Below are 24,711 nucleotides of genomic sequence, written 5' to 3'. Positions count from 1 at the left end.
GTTTAATAAATGATTGATTGCTAAAAGAATACAGAATATGGGGGCAACTAGATGGCTCAATGGATAGAACATTGGCCCTAGACTCAGAGGGATCAGAGTTCAAATTTGGCCTCAGACACTTAACACTTCCTAATAGTGTGACCTTAGCCCAAACCGCCTCCTCATTCCACCCCCCCCCCCCAATACAGAAACTAGAATGAAAAGAATTTGAAAATTGCCCAGAAGAGGAAATAAATTACTTAAATAGTCCCATTTTAGAAAAAGAAATTGAAAAAGCCATCAATGAATTACCTAAGAAAAATTTTCCAGGCCCAGATGGATTTACAAGTGAAGTCTACCAAACAATTAAAGAACAATTCCAATACTTTGTAAACTACTTGGAAAAATAAATAAAGAAGGAATCCTGCCAAATTCTTTCTATGATGCTAATGTAGCGCTGATAACCTAAATCAGGAAGAGCCAAAACAGAGAAAGAAAATTACAGACCAATCTCCCTAATGAATATTGTTGCAAAAATATTAGCAAAGAGATTATTACAATTTAATAGTAGGATAATACATTACAATCAAGTAGGATTTATACAAGAATGCAGGGCTAGTTTAATATCGGGAAACTATTGGCATAATTGATCCTAGCAATAACAAAACCAACATAAATCATATAATCTCAATAGATACAGAAAAAGTTTTTGACAAAATACAGTACCTATCCCTATTAAAAAACACTAAAGCACAGTGATAAAGGGAGTTTTTCTTTAAAAAAATGAAAAGAATTTGAACTTTACATGTAAGATCAGAAACTGCCATTTCTGCTGTCTTTTGTTTTTAAGTTCACTTATTCTATTCATCAAATTGATTATTTTATGACAGACTAATATTATTAGGCATGTTCACAGCTCTTCATCATAGAAAAGATAAATTATTTCTCTAGGTGACATCCTTCAAGTCAACAAGAATTTATTAAATAATTACTCTGGATCAGACACTGTTAAATGCTGGGAATACAAATACAAGCAGAATGATAGTCTCTTGCTTGAAGGGAGGAAATTCCTAATGAGGAAAGGCAACACATAAAAGGATGCTGGAAAGGGATGGGGGAAGAGGAGAGGAAGAGAAGGTATCAGTAGGAGGACATGGCAGAGCAAGTCTAGAGTCAGGAGTGGAATCCAGAGAGGAATACACAAAAATCAATATGGTGACTAGAAACTATTAAAAAACAAAGAAAAAAAACCGGACCAATGAATTTTATCAGTACAATAAATACAAAATGATTACTATGGGTTTGGCATTTATTTAGGCATACTCGAAACAAGATCAAATATAGAATAGGACATAAACCAAATAAAATAAAATAAAATAAAAGATGTAATCTTGCTTTCCTTAGCAAGGAGTGCTCTTTAATGAAAAATTGTAACACCGAATTCCTCCTATGAGCAATGGGGCCTCTTTGCACGCATGCAGTCATGATTTCTTATCCCAAAATGTCTGTTTCTTTTTTTCTGTTGTTAAATGTCTTAGTTGAATACCAAAGGTAGTATATTTCATATAAATCAAGCTACAACTAGACAGACAGCTACACTTAAACTCTCTCCATTCATTTTTCGCCTATGGCAAATTTTCAGTCTGTCTCTGTATCCTTCATCATGGTGGGACAGGTAGACCAGAGAATGATGAAGAACGGAATTTATGGTACAGGTCTAATGTGAGATGAAAAAATTTAGCAGCAAATAAGCTTTAAATGATTATTATAATAAACTAATCCTTAAATCACAGGACCTTTTTCTTTTTTTAAATTGGACAGTATCTCAAAGATTACTCCAAACCCCTTATTTCACAAAAAGCAAACCGAATTCAGAGAGATAAAGTGATTTGCCCAAAGTCATGTAGATAGTTAGGAATAGAACTAGAACTAGAATCCAGATTTCCTGATTTTCCCCATCCAGTGTTCTTCAGTTACTTTATAAATTTTCATTTAAAAAAACTTCATTTTATATTGCACTACCTCTTGGACAATGAAAATGAAATTTAAAATTCTTCAACTCTAACTCCTCAGTAGAACCTGACCTCTGGCAAAAATGAGTTATGGCACAATGGATACAGAAGCAGACTTACAGATAGACTGAGTCTGATTCTTTTTTTGGATACTGAAAAAGTGTCTTACAGGCCAGTCATAATCCTTTGACATTCAATTACTTTAGCTGTAAATGCACTTTTTTTTTTTAATAGAGTTGTCACGAAGATCAAATAAGAATATAAAATGATTAACAAACCTTAAAATGACATATAAATGTGAACTATTGTGATGATCATAAGAACTCCTATTGAAATTTTGTTTTACTGTTAAATATGGCAAACTATTCATTCCAAGGACTATATCTTAGTTGTCTTTCCCTTAGTGTCTGCCATACGATAAATGCTATTAAATGCTATTCACTGACTCTTAAAAAAGAAAACAGTCAGTGAACTGAATAATGATAGCAACTGTAGCAGCAGCAGCAGCTCAAAGTTATATGGTGTTTGGCAGAGTTCCCAGTTCTTTTCTTTCAGTAACTATGGTACAGGAAGTAAAAAATATTAGAAAATCGTAGGATTCAGAGGCTGGAAATCATCTAGTCCAATATGCTCATAAAGATTCCCATTTTAGAGGAGAAGATACTAGACAAAAGGGAGATTAAAGTGACCTAGCCAATGACTCTTACAGGCCTTGTACGTGGTACAATTGGAGTATGACCATAAATCAGAAGTCCTTTCCATTGGACCACATTGGCCCAGATATCCAATTTACTGGTCTGAAAATAAGCTACAAAACCCTTAAAATAATAATTTCTCATGTATTTCATAAGACATACAGTGAAAATCAATGACATAAAAGCAAATTAAAAATATTAGAGAAAATTATAAGGTTTTTTTACATTTAAGATATTTTCATTCTTTTTTTATCATCATGCTTCTTTATACCATTTTCAACACTGTTCTTGTGTTCTTGATCTTACTACAATATATCATTAACACTGCATTTCCTTGCTATTTTTACTTTTTTTGTAACTCCAACATGGTCACAAAATCATAGAATTTTACTATGAGAGGGAGAAAGAAGCTTCTTGGAAAGCATCTAGTACAATCTCATAATTTTACAAATTAAGAAACCCAAAGAGAATAAGAGTCTTGACTAAGAATACCGAATTAATAGTAGATCAAGTTAATGACAGAACTACGATTAAACCCAGTAGTGAAGTAATATTCAGGATAACTATTGGGTTATTAGAGTTAGACAAACAGGAAAGTAGGAACTAAAATGAAGCAGATAAGAAAAAGGCAACATGAAGTTGGCTTTTTCTGTTCCCTTCAGACTTTTTTTTTTTTTTTTTAAACTTATCAGGACAAAAAGCATTATGGTACATAATTATGGATAAAGAAGTAGACTTAAAGACAGAAAAACTTAAAATCAATTCTTATTTAATATAGTGTACTATTCCAAGCCAGTCAGTCACTTAACCTTCTAAGCCTCAGTTTCTTTATCTGTAAAGGGATAATAGTAGCACCAACGTTGCAGAGTTGGTATGAGACAAGCTACCCACAAAGTGAAAACTGCTTCCACTGTGCCCAATAGTGAGTTTGAACCCTCACCATAACAGTCATAGACAGCCACTTGTTTTTTTTTAAATTTTATAATTATACATTTTTTGACAGTATATATGCATGAGTAATTTTTTTATAACATTATCCCTTTATTCATTTTTCCAAATTTTCTCCTCCCTCCCCTAGATGACAGGCAATCCCATACATTTTACATGTGTTACAGTATAACCTAGATACAATATATGTGTGTAAATCCAATTTTTTTGTTGCACGTTAAGTATTAGCTTCTGAAGGTATAAGTAACCTGGGTAAATAGACAGTAGTGCTAACAATTTACATTCACTTCCCAGTGTTCCTTCTCTGGGTGTAGTTGTTTCTGTGCATCATTGATCAACTGGAAGTGAGTTGGATCTTCTTTATGTTGAAGATATCCACTTCCATCAGAATACATCTTCATACAGTATTGATGCTGAAGTGTATAGTGATCTTCTGGTTCTGCTCATTTCACTCAGCATCAGTTGATGTAAGTCTCTCCAAGCCTCTCTGTATTTCTCCTGCTGGTCATTTCTTACAGAACAGTAATATTCCATAACCTTCATATACCATAATTTACCCAACCATTCTCCAATTGATGGGCATCCATTCAACTTCCAGTTTCTAGCTACAACAAAAAGAGCTGCCACAAACATTTTGGCACATACAGGTCCCTTTCCCTTTTTTAGTATTTCTTTGGGATATAAGCCCAATAGCAGCAATGCTGGATCAAAGGGTATGCACAGTTTGATAACTTTTTGGGCATAGTTCCAAATTGCTCTCCAGAATGGCCGGATTCTTTCACAATTCCACCAACAATGTATTAGTGTCCCAGTTTTCCCACATCCGCTCCAACATTCATCATTATTTCCCTGTCATCTTAGCCAATCTGACAGGTGTGTAGAGGTATCTCAGAGTTGTCTTAATTTGCATTTCTCTGCTCAGTAGTGATTTGGAACATTCTTTCATATGAGTGGAAATAGTTTCAATTTCATTATCTGAGAATTGTCTGTTCATATCCTTTGACATTTATCAATTGGAGAATGGTTTGATTTCTTATAAATTAGGGTCAGTTCTCTATCTATTTTGGAAATGAGACCTTTATCTGAACCTTTTTTTTTTTTTTGAACCTTTAACTGTAAAAATATTTTCCCAATTTGTTACTTCCCTTCTAATCTTGTTTGCATTAGTATTATTTGTACAGAAACTTTTTAGTTTGATGTAATCAAAATCTTCTATTTTGTGATCAATAACGATCTCTAGTTCTCCTCTGGTCATAAATTCCTTCCTCCTCCACAGGTCTGAGAGGTAGACTATTCTCTTTTCCTCTAATCTATTTATGATCTCATTCTTTATGCCTAAATCATGGATCCATTTTGATCTTATTTTGGTAGATGGTGTTAAGTGTGGATCCATATTTAATTTCTGCCATGACAGCCACTTTACTACTTATCTTAAAATGCTTTAGTATACTTTCGTTATATGAAGTTTTCACAAAACTAGCTAGATGTGAGTTGATACAAAGATAATTTAAAACATTGGTCCTTGTGCTCGTGGGAGAGGAACAGAAGATAGAACCACACAAATATGTAATATTATATTATGAGAAATATTATAAGAGATTGTAAACGTTTTTTCCTTGGGGAAGCTAGATGGAGCAGTGGATAGAGCACCAGCCCTGAATTTAGGAGGCCCCGAGTTCAAATCTGGTCTCACACACTTAACACTTCTTAGCTGTGTGACCCTGGGCAAGTCACTTACCCCAATTGCCTCGGGGGGGGGGGGGAAATAGTTTTTTCCTTTTCTTAATTTCTTCTTTCCTCTCTATTCTTTTAGAGCAAATAAAATTGCCCAAACCATTCAGGACCTAAATTTGTTTGTTTGTTTGTTTTAATTGTAGTAAGTCTATTTATTTTTAATGTACATTGCTTTATGAATCATAGTGGGAAAGAAAAATCAGAGCAAAAGGGAAAAAACATGGGAGAAGAAAAAAAAAAAGCAGACAAAAGAAATGAAATAGCATTTGTTGATTTACATTCAGTCTCCTTAATTCTTTTTCTGGATGCAGATAGCATTTTTTGGGTCCAAAGTCTATTGGGATTGCTTAGGTTCACTGAACTGCTGAGAAGAACCAAGTCTTTCTTAGTTGATCACTGCATATTCTTGCTGTTATTGTGTACAATGTGTTTCTGGTTCAGGTGGTTTTGCTCAGCATCAGTTCATGGATGTAAATCTTTCCAGGCCTTTCTATAATCAGCTTGCCCATCATCTTTTATAGAACAATAATATTCCATTACTTTCATATACCACAACTTAATCAGCCATTCCCCATCTGAGGAGCATCCACTTATTTTCCAATTCATTGCTACCAGAAAAAGAGTTGCTACAAATATTTTTGCACATGTGGGTCCTTTTCCCTCCTTTGGGCATAGTTCCAAATTGTTCTCCAGAATGGATGGATTAATTATTTCACAACTCCACCAACAATGCATTAGTTTCCCAGTTTTTCCACATGTCCTCCAACATTTATCATTATCTTTTCCTGTCACCTTTGCCAATCTGAGAGGTATGAGATGGTACCTCAGAGTTGCTTTAATTTGCATTTCTCTAATCAATAGTGATTTAGAGGATTTTTTCATGTAACTATAAATAGTTTTAATTTTGTGATTTGAAAATTGTCTGTTCATATCCTTTGACCATTTATCAATTAGGGAATGACTTGTATTCTTATAAATTTGACACAATTCTTAGAAATGAGACCTTTATCAGAAATACTGTCTGTAGATTTTTTCCCAGCTTTGTACTTCCCTCTTAATCTTGTTTCTATTGGTTTTCTTTGTGCAAAAATTTTTAAATTTAATGTAATCAAAGTTGTCCATTTTGCGTTTCACAATGTTCTCTAGTTCCTCTTTAGTCATAAATTCCTTCTTTCTCCAAAGATTTGATAGGTAAATCATCCTTTATTCTCCTAATCTGTTTTATGGTATAATCCTGTGTGTATGTGTGTGTGTGTGTTTTCTTTTCTTTTTTTCTTTTTACTATTTTAGGTTTTTATTGACAAAGCATAAGCATGAATAATTTTTTCAACATTGACCCTTGCAAAAACTTCTGTTCCAACTTTTCCCCTCCTTCCCTCCATCCCCCACCCCTAGATGGCAGGCAGTCCCATACATATTAAGTATATTAAATTATATGTTAAATACAATATATGTATATAGCAAGTTGCACAAGGAAAATTGGACTTAGAAAGAAGGTAAAAATAACCTGGAAAGAAAAACAAAAATGCAAGCAAACAATAACAGAAAGAGTGTAAATGCTATGTTGTAGTCCACACTCATTTCCCAGTGTTCTTTCACTGGGTGCAGCTGGTTGTGTTCATTACTGATCAATTGGAACTGATTTGGATCCTCTCAATGTTGAAAAGAGCCATGTCCATCAGAACTGAACTTCATATAGTATTGTTGTTGAAGTGTATAATGATCTCCTGGTTCTCTGCTCATTGCACTCAGCATCAATTCATGTCTCTCCAAACCTCTCTGCATTCATCCTGCTGGTCACTTCTTACAGAACAATAATATTCCATAACATTCATGGTATTATCCTTTATGAACAAATCATGTATCCATTTTGACCTTATTTTGCTATGGGATGTGAGATGTAGGTCTATGCCGAATTTCTGACATCATTTTCCAGTTTTCTCAGCAATTTTTGTCAAATAGTGAGTTCTTATTCTAGAAGCTAGAATTTGGAATTTTATCAAATACCAGACTGCTAGCAATAGGCCTTGATCATTGTGCTGTATGCATCTAATCTATTCTACTGATCCACCATTCTATTTCTTAGTACCAAATGGTTTTGATTACTGCTGTTTTATTATATAGTTTTAGGTTTGGTACTGCTAAGCCACCATCCTTTGTATTTTTCTTTTTTGTTAATTACCTTAATATTCTTGATCTTTTATTCTTCCAGATGAATTTTATTATTTTTTCTAGTTTTATAAAATAATATTTTGGAGTTTGATTGTATGGCACTAAACAAGTAGACCAACTTTGACAAAATTGTCATTATTATTATATTAGCTTAGCTGAACCATGAACATTTTTCCAATTGTTTAGATCTGATTTTATTTGTGTGAGAAGTGTTTTGTAATTGTGATTATATAGTCCTTAGGTTTGTCCTGGCAGATAGATGCCCAAGTATTTTTTTTTAATCTACAGTAATTTTAAATAGAATTTCTCTATCCCTTGCTGATGGGCTTTGTCAACAATATACAAAAATGCTGATGATTTGTGTAGGTTTATTTTATATCTTGCAACTTTGCTAAAGCTGTGAATTATTTCCAGTAGGTTTTTTGATGACTTTGTAGGATTCTCTAAGTATAGCATCATATTATCTGCAAAGAGTGATAGTTTTATCTCCTCATTACATATTCTAATTCCTTTAATATTTTCTTTTTTTTTCTTATTGCTAAAGCCAACATTTTCAGTACAATACTGAATAATAGTAGTAATAATGGGCATCCTTGTTTCACCCCTGTTCTTACTAGGAATGAATCCAGCTTCTCTCCATTGCAATTAATGCTTGCTGAAGGTTTTAGATAGATACTGCTTATTATTTTAAGGAAAGCTCCCCTTCCCTTATCCTTATGTTCTCTAGTGTTTTTAAATAAGAATGGATGCTGTATTTTGCCAAAAGTCTTTTCTGCATCTATTGAGATTATATGATTTCTGTAGGTTTTGTTATTGATATGGTCGATTATGTTAATAATTTTCCTAATATTGAACCAATCCTGCATTCCTGGTATAAATCCTACTTGGTCATAGTATATTATCCTGCTGATAAGTTGCTGTAATCTTTTTGCTAATATTTTATTTAAATTTTTTACTTCAATATTCATGAGGGAGATTGATCTGTACTTTTCTTTCTCCGTTTTGGCCCTTCCTGATTTAGGTATCAGTGCCATATTTGTGTCATAGAAGGAATTTGGCAGTACTCCTTTATTTTTGTAAATAGTTTACAAAGTATTGGGATTAATTGTTCGTTAAATGTTTAGTAGAATTCACATCTGGCCCTGGAGCTTTTTTCTTAGGGAGTTCATTAATGACTTCAGTTTCTTTTTTCTAAAATGGGACTAAGTATTTTATTTCTTCTTCTGTTAAAATGGGCAATTTATATTTTTGTAAATATCCATTTTGGTTAGGTTACCAGATTTGCTGCCATAGGGTTGTACAAAATAGTTCCTAATTTTTGCTTTAATTTCTTTTTCATTGGTGGTGAGTTTACCCCTTTCATTTTTGATGCTGGTAATTTGTTTTTTTCTTTCCTTTTTTTCTGATAAAATTAACCAAAGGTTTATCTATTTTGCTATTTTTTTCATAAAACCAACTCTCAAGGTTTGTATATTCGTCCAATAGTTTTCTTAGTTTCCATTTTATTAATCTTTTCTTTGAGTTTCAAATTTGGTATTTAATTTGAGGTTTTTAATTTGTTCTTTTTCTAGCTTTTTTAGTTGCATACCTAATTCATTGATCTCCTCTTTCTTTTTTTTAGAGAGATAAAATTTCCCATAAGAACTGCTTTGGCTGCATCCCATAGGTTTTGATATGTTGTCTCATTATTGTCATTTTCTTTGATGAAATTATGGATTGTTTCTGTGATTTGTTGTTTTGACTCACTCATTCTTTGGAATTAGATTAATTTCCAGTTAGTTTTTAGTCTAATCTTTCCTTGGTCCTTTATTGAATATAACTTTTATTTCTTTGTGATCTGAAAAGGAAGCATTTACTTACATTGCTGCCTTTTTGCATTTGTGAGATTTTGATGCCCTAATATATGGTCAATTTTTGTGTAAGTGCCATGTACTGCTGAGAAAAAGGTATATTCCTTTCTGTTACTATTCAATTTTCTCCAAAGGTCTAGCATATCTAGGCTTTCTAGAATCCTAATAACCTCCCCAGTTTTTTCCTTATTTATTTTGTGGTTCAGGACCAAAGTTTTTTTTTTTTTTTTTTTTTTTTTTTTTTTTTAAATATGTTTGACTCTTGAAGACTTTAAAATTATGAAGGGACAGTCAGTAGTTTCCCCTCTCCATAACTATAAAGCAAAACAGAACATAATAGAAACATAAGAAAGATATGAAAGACTATTTGATATCAAAGAAAGAAAGATCATTCCGGACTTGGGGTAAAGAAGTTGAGTAAAAGATCAATGAAAGAGTTGGTGTGAATTGGGCTTTTTAAGATTTCAAAAAATGAATATAGGTTTAGGGAAGAAAGCATCCCAAGCATAGAGAACTATGTGAGCAAAGAGAATGAGAATGTGAGCAAACAAAAAGTTATCAAATTGTACATATCCTTTCATCCAGCAGTGTTTCTCTTGGGCCTATATTCTAAAGAGATCTTAAAGGAAGAAAGGGAGACACATGTGCAAAAATGTTTGTGGCAGCCCTTTTCATAGTGGCAAGAAACTGGAAAGTGAGTGGATGCCCATCAATTGGAGAATGGCTGAATAAGTTAAGGTATATGAATGTTATGGAATATTATTGCTCTGTAAGAAATGACCAGCAGGAGGAATACAGAGAGGCTTGGAGAGACTTAATGAACTGATGCTGAGATGAGCAGAACCAGGAGATCATTGTACATGACAACATCAATATTATATGACAATTAATTCTGATGAATGTGACTCTTTCCAACAATGAGATGATTAATGCCAGCTCCAATAATCTTGTGATGAAGAGAATCATCTACACCCAGAGAGAGGACTGTGGGAATTGAATGTGGATAACATAACATTCTCACTCTTTTTGTTGTTGTTTGCTTGCATTTTCTTTTCTTACTCATTTACTTTCCTTTTTGATCTGCTTTTTCTTGTGCAGCAAGATAACTGTATAAATATGTTTACACAAATTGGATTTAACATATCTTTTTAACATGTATAACATATAATGGATTGCTTGCCATCTAGAGGAGAGGATGGAGAGAAGGAGGGGAAAATCTGAAACACAAGACTATACAAGGATAAATGTTGAAAAATTATCCATGCATATGTTTTGAAAATAAAAAGCTTTAAAAAAAAGAGAATGAGAATGTAAAAGAGCCAGCATTGGGAAAAACAAAAGTCACTTAACATCAGAAAATAAATACATATGAGATCTGGAGAACAGGATAATCTGGTATTAAAATTACATATATTGATATCTCTGAGTGTTACATCATTGGTGACTGCTTGCTTTTCTTTAGATACTAATGATACATTATTTTAAAAATCAGAGGTAAAACAGTGTTTAAAAACCCCTTATTTCTCACATTTCTACAATCTACAAAAAATATAGATTCATTTCACAAGAAGCTCACTAGGCAATGAACACTACCTGCTTTGCCATCTATTTTTCCCCATGGTTCAATTAGTTTTTCCTTTAGGCTTTAAAAAATTCTGTCATTGTATATTTAAAATTGATACTTCATCTTCCTTATCCTCAAATATCTTTGAATACTCTGTATTATCAACCTGGAGAAGAAAAAAAGCCAATCTCTCTATTACTTTTGCCAAAAAAACTCCAAATGGGTTCAATGAAGAATTGGACATGACTGAAAAACAGCTAGGGTGCTCAGTGGACAGCCAGCCAGCCCTGGAATGAGGAAAACTCATCTTCCTGAGTTCGAATCTGCCTTCAGACACTTCACAGTTGAAAAATAATCCAAAAATTTATCATGAATTTGAAATGATTTACAAAGAAATTCTTAGAACACAATGATTTCTCTGGAGATTTCCCAAGTTTTAAGAATGTTGACATAGCAATAAAGTTCCAATTTCACATAGATATGAGAATCTCTAAACCTTTTAGGATAGTGTTGTCTTCTTTCCTTTCAAAAATTTCTAGTGATAAGGAAAAGTGAAGTATCTCACTTTCTTATAGTGAGATGTATATGGACCTACTACTGCTACTGCTTCCATCCTTTAGTAAGTAGATGGTGCTTCTAAAAAAGTAAAGCATGCTAACTTAATAATAATTATATTTACATAGTATTCTGTGGTATAAGCATTAACATCCTTGTTTTAGAAATAAAGAAAATGAAGAGAGAGTTTTTGGTTTATGAAAGGTCAAACAAATATTGAATACTAAAATTTAAATTTGAAGTGAGGAAATAGGAATATAGGATTTTATAATTAGAAGGGACCTTAGTGGTGTTTGGTTCAAACATTTCATTTTATAAATAAGGGAATTTATTTAGTCATACAGCATGTAAGAGGAAAAACTAGGATTTGAACCCAGATTTTTTAACTTCATATAGTCATCAGCCTAACTTTAAAAATGAAATCAGTTCTGTATAACATATATATAATTCTAGCTAACTAGTTGTTTCCAATGACACTCTGTAAAAGCTATTAATATCTTTATAAACCCTGGATCTAGGAAGAAGTCATTGTGACCATAAGAGAACATTTTATTTTAGTCGTAAAATTTATTAAACTTTATGGTTGTCATTACAATATTGATGTTAATGTGTATAATATTCTCTTAGTTCAACTTTCTTCACTTTGCATCAGCTCATAAAAGTCTTCCCAGGATTTTCTAAAACACTCCACTTCATCATTTCTTATATCACAATAACAATTATATACTACTATGTGTTCAGCCATTTCCCACTTAACGGGCATCTCAAATGAATATATTTTGTCTCTTAGTACTGAACATTTTTCATGTTCATAGTCATAACTAGGAAGTATCATTTAATCACCTGGGCAAGGTCTAGAATGTGGGCCCTGGTATGATTCCATTTGTGACTCTGGATTTTTACTCTAATATATGCAACTTGACTGATCATAAGCCATGGAAAGCAGAATTTTCTGACATTAAGAATATGGGAATATGTGAAAAATAACATTAAAAATACTATATATGCTTTACAACCCAACATTCTATGATCTACACTGCTGCCTACTTCGTTAATCTCTAATCCTGATTCCAGTAATATATTCCAGTTTTCAACATGTACTGTCTTACTCTGTTGGATTAAACATTTCCTGAAAAGAAGATAAGTATCTTCTAAATTTTATTGTAATTCACCAGTCTTTTACTGTATATCTTACTTTTAAAAAATTTTATATGTGAAAATCCAGATCTACCAAGCTGACAAATTAATGTTATTTATAAAAAAATTCATTAAAGATCATTATAAGAATACAACATAAATGCTTTTCAACTACGGTTCTATTTTAAAATTCAATTTTCCTGTAACTTTTTAAGGCACACAGATTCAACAAGTATAATGTATAAAGCAAGGTACCTAACACCAATGTATATGACAAGAAAAGAGGAATATGTGGCACATACACACACAGAGAGAATGTGATGAATAATTATTATGCTCACTTAATGAATTCATATGCTGATAAATCATTCCCTTTTATTTCCAAGTGGGGAAGTGACGTCATTAAGTATCAATCATCACTAAGTATTTTCCCAACAAAGACATTATCTCAAATGCAAAACAGTTACTTGTAAGTTTATCTGGCAAAATGTCTGATCTTTCCTAAAGCAGAGCTTAGGCTTACTGAGTCATACTGAAGTCATAAGCCATAATTAATTTTGAATAGATAAAGAGATACTCCTGTGCAAGCCAGCACAATTTTCTTTCATTATCTATTTATTTCACCAAAAATATTCAAAGTAGGTAGAGACTGCTCTATATTAGTTTAGACATTTCCAAAGTAAAATTGCATTTTTGAATTTCTTAAAGAGTACATAAAAAGCAGCTTGTTTTAAGAAAGAACATTGATATTATAACAAAATCCAAAGACAGGGAAAAAAATCCACACCATGATGCATTTTTGTTGGTGCTTCTTGGCTATATCTGAGCATCATCATTGCTGGCAGCATTTTCCTACTGGTTCACAAATTACAGTCTTCCTAGCCCCTAGTCATGTCCTCTTATATCACTGCCTAAAATAATGCTTCCGGTTAAAGAAAGTTGAGAGGGAAAGAAAAGCTGTTCTCTTCACTTTATAAATTAGACAAAATGTCAATGATCAACATGCAGGCTTAAAAGATGATACTATCATAAAGGTACATGATGCTATTAAGAATAATAAATGATCAAATAACTTAAGAAGAAAAAACATTCTCTATAAATAATACTATTATTCCATTTCACATGTACAAATATGGTTCTCAATTTAATAAGTTTATTTTCATACTAGATTAGGAAGCTGTTGTCATTTTCAGACATACAGAGTTTCTTTTTTAGGAATTACAGTTTTAACCAAAATACAGGGAGAGGTGAGCTGGAAAAGAAGCTTAAGGACAGGAATGAAAGAAAAAAAAATCATATACTCTCATATTCTGTTAGAGTGCATTTCAGGATTTACTCATTCTTCCCATATGTACAAAAATATTTACAGAAGCATTTTATGTTATAGCAATCAACTGGAAACAAAGTAGGTGCTAATTAGTAGGGAAATGGCTTAAAAATTATGTTATGTGAATATATTAGAATGATATTTTACTATAAGAAATGACAAAAATATTTTATGTAGAGAAACCTGGGAAGATCTGTGAACTGATTAAGAGTGAAATGAGCAGACCAAGAAAACAATTTATATAAATAAATACTATAATGTAAATCAGAATAACTGTGAACATTTTGAGAAGTTTGATTAATGCAATTTTTGATCACAGCTCAAAAATACTGATGAAACACACTTTTCCACATCTTGGTACAGAGGTGATGGCCTAGATGTGCAGAATGGGACATACATTTTTAGACACAGCCAATGTGTGCATATGTTTGTGTGACTATACATATCTGGCTTGAGGGAGGGTTTTATTTTGTAGGAGAAGGAGGTGTTGAGGTGAGAAAGACAGAGATGCAATGATCCCTTCCCAATGAAAAACTGAAAATGAAACATTTAAACAATACACAGAAGAGAGAACGGAAGAAAATTAAGAACATGCAACAGACAAGTTGGACAATTAGGGTAATATTACGTTAAATTTCATTTACAGTTTAAAACTATACAATAAAAGTTCAGTCCCACTCCTTTTCTGTTCTTTACATATATATGTATATATGTATGTATATATATATATGCACATACATATATATAAATTCTCATATACATATTGATATTTAATTCATAATAAAAAAGAAAAACTAAAAAAAAATTAGATTTACCCATCATTAACTGCTTTACATTAGTACCCTTTCCTATTTAACATTAAAGACTACAGCTTACATCTTTCTGAACTGAAAGAACACGTCTCTCCTTCCCACTCTACACCCCACCCCTCCTTCATTTTGGTAAACCTGCAAAAACTTGAAAAGTCCTAGTGTCTAGTACAGGAGATGGTCCAGGAACACCACTGAAGTCTCAGAGCCTCTCCCTGCTCAGCTGGACATTTCCTAACACTGGGCAAATTGTACCTCGAACTCAGTGAGAGTGCCCAGCAATGGTCTTTCACCCTCCAAGCTGATTGTTAGCTTTTCATAGAAATCAGCGGGGAAGCACATGTGAACCCTCTGGTGATGGTGAGCATGCCCTGCCTTGTGGGGCTCTGCATGTAGATGAAGCCGACTCTCAGGCTGGCTGAGCTGCCCTGCTTCATTCTCAGAGAAGCCCTTTTCTCCGGCTTGGCTCCCTGCTGGGACAGCCCTTTTCAACCTTTCTATCCCCCCTCAATCTCTTCTTCTGCAGAACACAGAGAAACTTGATTAGAATAAAGACCTAGGGAACATGTTCTATTTTCCCCCGTTCAATCCATTTTAGAAAAGCTTTTAATTGGTTTTAAAAAGATGCTAAACAAAATGTGATGATGTTTTTCAGTCTTCATGATCTACACACTCTACTTTTTATATTCTTAAGGGACAACAAACCAATCGTTAAGTTCTTTATGAGCTAAATTTGAAACAAATCTATTCAACTCCAGGTTCACAGAAGTACAAGTATTTATTTAGTAAAATTTAAACTAAAAAGAACATTATCTTAGTGACTCGAGTCTGACATTCATTTTTAGACCTGCAATGGAAGTGCAAACCCCCTAGACAATTACACAGGAGAACAGGAAGGTTTGTGAGCCAGCTTTAGTGAGCCAATTTACGATGCAGGGGGACAGGAGCAGGGGGTAGGCAGTATCTTGATACACAACACAGATCCTCTGAAGTAATTGTCTTGCTTGGGCATGTGCATACATGATTTTTCTGGGTAGAATCATACCATATATAAAATTAAGGCTTCTGTGTGGCTTATTATTACTGGATTGCATATCAGTGCAATTAATTTTTTTTTTTTTTAATTTTAGAAGAATGCCTACAGCTGAGCAGGTTATTGCCAAATTTCTTACCAGTGACACTTGACAGTTCCCTGTTTCTATAGTTTTGCTAAATTTTCAAAGTCAAATATCCTTAATAGTTCTCTAAAGAAATCCACCAGAAATGCCTTCCTGATAATGGCTTGAAAAGAAAACTATTTCTTTTGTTTTTCAGTGACAAAAATTCTTGACACAGAATCTGCTTGAAAGAGTCTCTTTACTTTCAGTAAGAGTTTACACTAATTTTAGAAGCATGTTAGAACACATGATAATATTTTTATTTGGGGAATTATAGGCCACCCAGAAATAAAGCAACTATTCGGTTCTCCTTTCCCACATTCAAATATAGTAAAGAACCATCTCACTAAGAACCAGAAGCTTAAGTTACAATTACCAAATTTTGATTAAAAACATTATATATTATTAGTAACTATTATTATATATCAGAATCTTTATAATATCTCAAAGAAATTCTGACTTGATTATACAATTGTTTCTATTCAGCTTTGTTCTAAGTAATATCAGATGCATACCCCTTCTAACCTTTGAGAAGCTTATGAAGTCTTTTTTCTGAATATGTTTCCATTCACCAATGTGCTAAACACCACCACAAGTGTTCTTATTCATTTATTGCTTATTAAGTGTTTACTGTGGTCATTTTACTATGCTGCATAGAAGAAAAATGGGACAATCCTACCCTAAAATAGCTTACTATCATTTATAAAAATAAATGGCTCCTTTTCTGCTCCAATTTAAAGTGTGTATTCCTCTTCTACATGTTTGCCTCTACCACTGCTGTTTGAGGTTGATTACAAATATTTCTAAGCTTGGAACAAGCTAAGTTTAATTTCCTTTTTACAAAATCTAGCACAGAGTAGAAATATATAACTAACAATATGGTGATAAGGGACTTCTGTGAAAATGGGGATTCTTTTGTTCTACTTCCAAAAAAAATTTCACCAACTGCTCTTGGTGACTAGAAAAATATCATCTGCCTGAAACTATCAAATTAAGGCTATAAGAGGATAAATGGACCTCAGAAAGGAGTTTTGAGGGGGAAGATTGGTAAAGATTAATTTTTCATCTCAGTGACTTTAGGTTTATTTGAACATTAAAAGAAATAAGGAATGAAAACTTGTACATTCTCTTCTCAAAGCTAAGATTTGATAGAAGCTAAAATTCTAATTAGTAAGGTTTATGGAAGGATGAGGAAAACATAAACCCTTCTTAATAAATTAAGGTGTAGTTATTAACCAAAGTATTTGTATATTATGTTACTTTATACTATAATCCTGAATATAATGTTAAATTATTAGACCAAAAATTAGTCATCAGATTAATATTAAATTTTTCTATAATACTTAAGATTTACTCTAGCTTCAGATAGAAGATTAAATCATGCTTATTTTCAAACACTGATATTAATGTTTTCAAATCAGTACTTTAAAACTTTTATATTGGCTTCTGACTTTGTCAAGTAAATGAATTGGTAAAACCAATCAGACTCTGGCAGATTCTACAATTTAATATTTTTAATTCACTCCTGTAAGTATATTGGAAGATTGGTAACTTTGGTAGCATAAAAGATTCTATATGAGTAAAATATGTAAGTATATTAATTAAAATTCAGTTTTCATGCTTCCTAAGCACCTTTCCAAGTCAGTAAAAGATCAGGAAAACAACACTTCTCTAGAAATATAATTTTTAAGATATCATCATAACATAATTACAAGTTTTCTCCAATACACAAACTTTTATAAAGTTCAGTATAGAAGTGAATGACAAGGCTCAAAGCATGACCTCTCATAGATCCTGAACACAAGGGGAATTTTTTTTGTCATTTGAAAAAGGTTTTCAAGTTCATGAATGAACAGATAAATAAAAGGCTCTGATCAATTAATCTGAAAGATTAAAATACTGGAAAGGTCTATAGAAAAAGATTCCATTCATGGAGATGATGAAGAAAACAGAAAACTGTTTAGACAGTCACCTATTTGATGACTTGATGACTAGACTAGATTACCTTTCTGGTATCTTTATAAGCACTGGTGTTTCCAGTTACCTGATAATTTTTAGAGGTAGCCTAGAAGATACAGTGTCTGGAAGGTCAGCTTTGAAGTCACCAAGACATGGTTTTAAATCCTACCTCTAACATATACTGTTGTGTGACCTCACTGAAGAACTCAGAGCCCCCAGGTAATCCTCCAAAGCCATAAATTAAAGAGAAGTGACTAATCTATATTAGTGGAGAGAGTTTTTACACTTGTAATACTGAACTTTCCACACTAATGAAATCACAGGTCAGCAGCAAAAACAAAAACAACCCTCTCCCAAACTTTGTTTACTCAGTAATAGCACAGGAACACATAAAATACCTTTTATAAATTGCTAATGAATATTTCCATTACTTATTGAGTTTTGGAAAAAACTGATTTTACCTGAGGTGGTGCCTTCTTCAGTAATACGAGAAGGGCCTGCAATACTAAATTGGAAAACCGAGGTCCAATAGGGACATAATCTAAAAGATAAAAATGTGTTTGTGGATTAAAAATACACATGTATAGATTTTAAGAATTCAGATTTTTATTTATTAACAAATACACATACCCTAAACAATAATTATATATACCCAAAAGCAAGGCAAAAAATATAAGGATGGTGAGAGAGGGACTGGACACTACCATATGAATACGAGTTGAAAGAAGAGGAGATATTAGTCTGGAGAAGACTTATTATAATAGTGAGGACAGCATTGCTATCTTCAAGTACTTGAAAGGCTAGCACCTTGTATAAGAAACTGGTTCTATTTGGTCCCAGAAACAGAATGAGGCATACTTCATGGAAATCTCAGGCATATATTTAGACTGAATGTGAAGATTTTAACAATTAAAACTTTTCCAAATAGGAATGGGTTGACTAAGAAGATTTCTCATGAAAGGAGGTCTTTAGGCAAAGGATAGATGGGATTCTGAATCAAGTGCAGACTAGATTTGAACTCAGAGGCTCCTTTCAATTCTAAAATTCTGTGATTGATTTTACTAAGCTGTTTTTAGGAATACAAAAATTGTAAGAATTTAGTTCCATGCATATAGGATAAAAAATCAAAATAATGGGAGAATATAAATTATGGCAAAATAAATAACCAAGAAGCATTTATTAAACTTGCTAAAATATTACTTAAATGAATTACTATATATCATGTGTGCAAGGTATTTCTATGCAACCAAATAATAGCAGAGACACAGGAATTTGGCCATTATTACCTATCTTAAATTATTTAACACCTTTACCCAGTGGACTAAAGCTAAAAGACTGAGAAGGTTCTTCTTTTAATTATAATAAGATTAAAACAATTGTTCAGTGCTTGCAAATATGTTTCATTACTACTGCTGTCATTAAAGTATATTGTACTTAATCCCCCATAACTTGTTTTTAATTTTTATGCATTTTACACAGACACACACACAAATCAATTTTTCCCTAGTACCTAAAAACTATGTAAATATGGAAGTTGTTCAGTGGTATGTTTGGTCCCATCTCCCAAATCTAGATGTTAGGAGAAGATAAAGTAGGAATAATAGTTACTTGGCATGATGGAAGGTAATGTCTCTGGTCCTTACATGACACACTAGATCCCATCTCCACACCTGAGCACTAGCTAGCCTCTAGTCCTGAATACAATCCTGTTCTTCAACTTCTACTGATTCTCATCAACAGCTGGTGCCCTATTTAACTAGTTTGTAACTATTTTATGTATCTATTACACAAACACACACACACACACACACATGATAACTGCCTTCTACACTCCCTGCACCTTCTTCCCCATCATATATACCTTGGTTGCCTTGTCCTAATATTAGAATATAAATTTCTAAAAAATAGAGATTACTTCATTCTCCATACATGAATCCCCAGCCCCTAGTATAGTGCTCGGTACAAAGCACTTAATATACACTTAGTGAATGATTTTAGATGAAAACATTTGGGCTTTAACCTTGTATATGGAATTGTAGATTAAAAACTTGAGTTATCTTAGCCCAACTTCTTCATTTTACAGATGAAGAAACTGAGGTAAAGTGACCTGCTGAAGGTTCCATAATAGAGGGAAGAATCAAAATTGAAGCCTTGGTTTCCAAAGCCAGTGCTATTTCTACTACCTCTCATCAAAAATAAAACAATTCAATAGAATATACCAAACTAAATTTATTATATATATTATAAATTAACTCACTATTATATATAATAAAATATTGGATTATAATAAAAATATAATTAAATAAAAAAATCATATATATGTACCAGCATATAACTCACCTAAAAGTCTTTCAATGTCATCCACAACCACACAACTGAGCTGGGATTTATATGCATCATCAAAGATCTGTAATAGAGCAAAACCATTTATTATTTTCTTGACCTTCATAATTATGACAAATCCCAAGTCACTATTATATTATTAAATAATGCTTAATTTCACACCACACTCATTCAGAATTTCAAAATCCTAAAATGTTAAACTGATATTACTTAGTCTAATCTCTTTATTATATGGATTAGGAAATTGAGGTCCAGGGAAACCAAAGAGTTTCTATTAGAATCCAGACTTCCCAATTATTTCAATGCTCCTTCCATTGTGCCACAATAAATGTGAAGTATTCTGGGTAGATATGAAATTCACATTTTATGTTAAAATATAGTCACTTCACCAATCCTGATCCTATTACCTCTGAAATGTTTTTGATACCTCTCCCTCCTTTTCCATTACCACTTGGATCACACTATTTTAACAAGTAGGGAACTTAAAAGACATTTAATCCAATGCCTTGTTTTACAGATAAAAAACTGAGGATCACAAAGGTGGTGTCATTCATGATCATACAGGACATAAGGTACAGGAGAAGGATTCAACCACTATTTACTAAGTATGTTTACCAATGTAGGTGCTGAGAGAAAATATAAACTATAGTTCAAAGGCAGAGAGCTGAAAGAAACCTTTAGAGATTATCTAGTCCAATATTTCCATCTTACAAATGAGGAATATGAATCCCAGAGAGATAATATAATCCCTACTCTCATAATTTTCACAATCTACTTGGGAATATCATACAAACACGAATAACAATAATATAAAGTAACAAGTAGTAAACAAAAAATTAAGCAGAGTGCTTAATGATGGTTAATGAGGGAAGAAAGCAAGCCACAAAAAACAACATTTATTATTTATTATTGTTGTCATTTTGTCGTGTCCAAATCTTTCTTGGCAAAGATACTGCAGTGATTTACCATTTCTTTCTCCAGCTCATTTGACAGATGAGGAAACTTAGGCAAAGAGGGCTAAATGATTTGCCCAGGGTCACACAGCTAATAAATGTCTGAGGCCAGATTTGTACTCAGGAAGATGAGTATTCCTGACTTCAGGACTGGCATTCTGTCTGCTATGCCACCTACTTGTCCTGATAGACAGTAACTGTGCTGGGAACTGTGTTAGATATTGGAACTACAAGTACAAAAATTAAATTATCTCTATTCTCATAGAGTTTATAGTCTAACTAGAAAGACAAGTACATGTGTAAATATATATAGAATAAAAGTATACACAACATATAATAAATACAAAGTAATTAAATATAAATTTAAAATTATGAAAATAAGTTACTAATTAAATGTAAGTTAGGAAGGGAGAGCCTAGTAGTAGTAGGATCAGTAAAGGCTTCCTAGAGAAGGTAATATTTTGAGTTGCATATTGAAGAGGGGAAATCTATGCAATCCTGACATGGGGGATGGTTTGGAAAAAGGCTTGGAGGTGGGAGAAGTACCCACATGAGGAAAAACAAGACCAGTTTGGCTGGATTGTAGAATATGGGAAAGGTAGTAATGTATAACAAGATTGATAAGACTGGTTGGGGCCAGATTGTGAAGGGCTTAATAAACCAAGTAATCTCCATTATTTGGCTTTTAAGACATATGATCTCCTTTATGTCTTATTCTAGAGGCAATAGGGAGCCACTGGAGTTTATTGATTAGGACTTTGCTTTAGGAAAACTACTCTGTCAGAAGTGTAAAAGGTAGATTGCAGTGGGAATGATTTAAGGCTGGGAAATCAACTAAGATGCTATTGCATTGAAACAATCAAGTAATGAGATAAAAAGGGCCTGAATTACAGTGGTGGCTGTATGAGAAGGGATCAGGGTGGAAGATGTATTGTGGAAGTAGAAATGGAAAGATATGACACCTGATTAAAATATGGGAGGATGAAAGAAGGAAATGAGATTTCATGATTTGGTGCTGCCTCATTTCCCAAGGTTGGGAAACTTGAAGACTAGAGGAGCGGAGGTGCCTTTGACAGAAGTCACAAAGTCTAAATGAGTTATAGGTTTGAGGGCCAAAGGGAAGAGGATTCTGTTTGAGATGTGTTACATTTGTGGTGTCTCCAAGAGAGTCTGAAAGGTACAAGAGATGGTTAGTTAGGTGGGACTGAAGCTCAGGAGAGTGCAGTTGGACATACAGATTTATCATCTGCATAGAGATTATAATTAAACTCATGGGAGTTGAAGATGCTACAAAGAAAAAGTACAGAGAAAGAATTTAGGAATATATCATAGAAGTGTATTTCTTGAACTGGAAAGAATCTCAGAGGTCATTTAGTCCAATTTACTCATATTTTATAGATGAGGACAGCCATAGAAGAGTAAGAGTTACATAGCTAGGAGTAAAACTTGGGCAGAATATTATCACAAAAACCAATAGAAGAAAAAAAATTGGTGAGAGAAGGGGAAGATGGGGAAAATCAAGGAAGGCAGAGATATTTGAGCTGGGATTCATACTGCATAGGGATCTAACAGGTAGAAGGGCAAGAAGAGGTGAGAATTCTTGGCAATGGGAACATGAGGAAAAGACTGGAAGTAGGAAAAGAGAAGAGGGAAGATATATGCAGGGGCAAGTACTATGGTTTAGTGGGAGAGTAGAGTGAAATAAAGATGAAAAGGAAGATTAATAATAATACTTGTAATGCTAAGTCTGATGTAAATTGATGAAGATAGATACAGTTCAAGCTTACTATAATAAATTATTATAATTTATTAGTATTAAAACAAAGGATGTAGGGAGCATATATGCCAATCCATGACAGATCTCTGCATCTCTTTTGTTCTGATACAGAACACATTACATAGCACACCAGAAGTCCAATCTAAAGCCCATTTAATCAGTTCTCCAAGGATCACTAACTAAAGAAACCAACAGGTGTAGCTCTTGAACATTGAAGCTTACATTATTTTATACTCAAGAAAACAAAGGAAACTGGAAAACTTTGTGTAAATCAATCAGTCTCAGGTAAGTACCCAGACCAAAGTAGGTAAGAATATGTTAAGTGGGGTGGAAGGAGGGGAAGGGTTTGGTCAAGTTCCTTTAGTGTTTGGTAGCTGCACTTACAGATTCATCAGTCACTCTTAACTATTCTTGTTGACTAGTTCTTCACCTCCTTTTTGAGACAGGAGCTTAATTTAAGGGAAATGAGATAGCACCAAATCATGGGGACAAATGCCAGACTAAAGTGCCTGAATTTTAATAATAAAGATTACAGATTCCATAATCTCTTGGCCATAATAACGATTGTTTTGGTACCAAAAATTATATGAAGCATCACAAATGTATAATTACTCTGATGTTGAATTTGTAGTAATGGAGCATTTTTGAAGCAACCTGTTAAGAATCTTTGTACCATGCTGCTCTTTGATGGAAACAAAAAAGAGAGAAAAGGAAGAAACATTTATAATAGTACCTATTCCATGTGCCAGTCACTGTACTAAGCACTTTCACAAATACTACCTCATCTGATCTTTACAACAATCTGGGAGGTCGGGGCTATTATTATTCTCATTTTACAGTTGAAGAAACTCAGGCTGACAGAGGTCCCCTGGCTTGCCCAGGTCACACAGTCAGTGTCTCAAGTTGAATTCAAACTCAGGTGTTCCTGACTTATATTCCTATCCACTGTGTCACAAGTTGCGACAGAAAGAAAGAACAGAAGAACATATCTATCTAACAGACTCCTATGGTATGGGAAGAACATTTTTTTTTCTGCAGAAATGAAAATATCTTTCAAAATCCTACCGAAGGCTTTGATGCACATATAAGTTTATCTTCATGGGGCTTTCATCATTCCTATAGATTTGAACTCTAAATGCATTTCTAAGATATTGCCTCAATTATACAAGTTTCTGAGATCTAAACTTTACTTTAAAGAAACTTGGAAGGCCACAATGCTAGAAAGTTTATTCATCTAGGTCCATTGAGGACCTAGATTCTTCTGCAAAAAGTTGAAGAGGGTAGGCAGAACCCAAGGATAGTGTTCAGACCCCTTATCAGCTTACTTAGATCACATAATTCACAGAGCAATAAACTGCACTGCAGTGGTTCTACTGGATTGTTTAGCATCCAGAGACAAAAATGCTTCAGCTAGCAATAGCCCATGGGCAATAATTTTTTAAAAGCCTACAGCTAAAAGAACTGCTAATGAGCTAATTAGCAGCTAGGGAAGGTAGCCTGGCTCTTGCAACCATCTCAACAACCTATGACTTTGACAATAAGGGTATCATTTGATGATGCAACTTAATATGATTTTAAGTTAACTGTGATAGCATGAAAATACACCATTTTTACTGGTCTTCAGGGTGGGGTTCATTTCCTCATGTAGGATTTCAGTAATCTGACATACTCTTAGTATAGTCATCCATGTGTACTCTCTTTTGATAATCATATGCTACTCACCAATTTAGCATAACTGAA

General features: G+C 33.3%; 1 protein-coding gene across 2 annotated transcripts in view; it reads right to left on the bottom strand.

Moving 5' to 3' along the window:
* NSF (N-ethylmaleimide sensitive factor, vesicle fusing ATPase) overlaps nt 1-24,711 on the bottom strand; it is a 192,112-nt gene that overhangs the window by 33,214 nt on the left and 134,187 nt on the right. For both annotated transcript variants that reach the window (XM_074260997.1, XM_074260998.1), the window contains 2 exons: nt 20,239-20,305; nt 18,360-18,439 (listed from right to left, as the gene is read on the bottom strand). In XM_074260997.1, coding sequence (XP_074117098.1) covers nt 18,360-18,439; nt 20,239-20,305 — 147 coding nt within the window. The remainder of the gene's footprint in view (nt 1-18,359; nt 18,440-20,238; nt 20,306-24,711) is intronic.

Source organism: Sminthopsis crassicaudata, chromosome 4, assembly GCF_048593235.1.
Source record: "Sminthopsis crassicaudata isolate SCR6 chromosome 4, ASM4859323v1, whole genome shotgun sequence".
Taxonomy (NCBI): Eukaryota; Metazoa; Chordata; class Mammalia; order Dasyuromorphia; family Dasyuridae; genus Sminthopsis; species Sminthopsis crassicaudata.
Note: the sequence above shows the minus strand (reverse complement) of the source record. Positions and strands in the feature narration are given on the sequence as shown.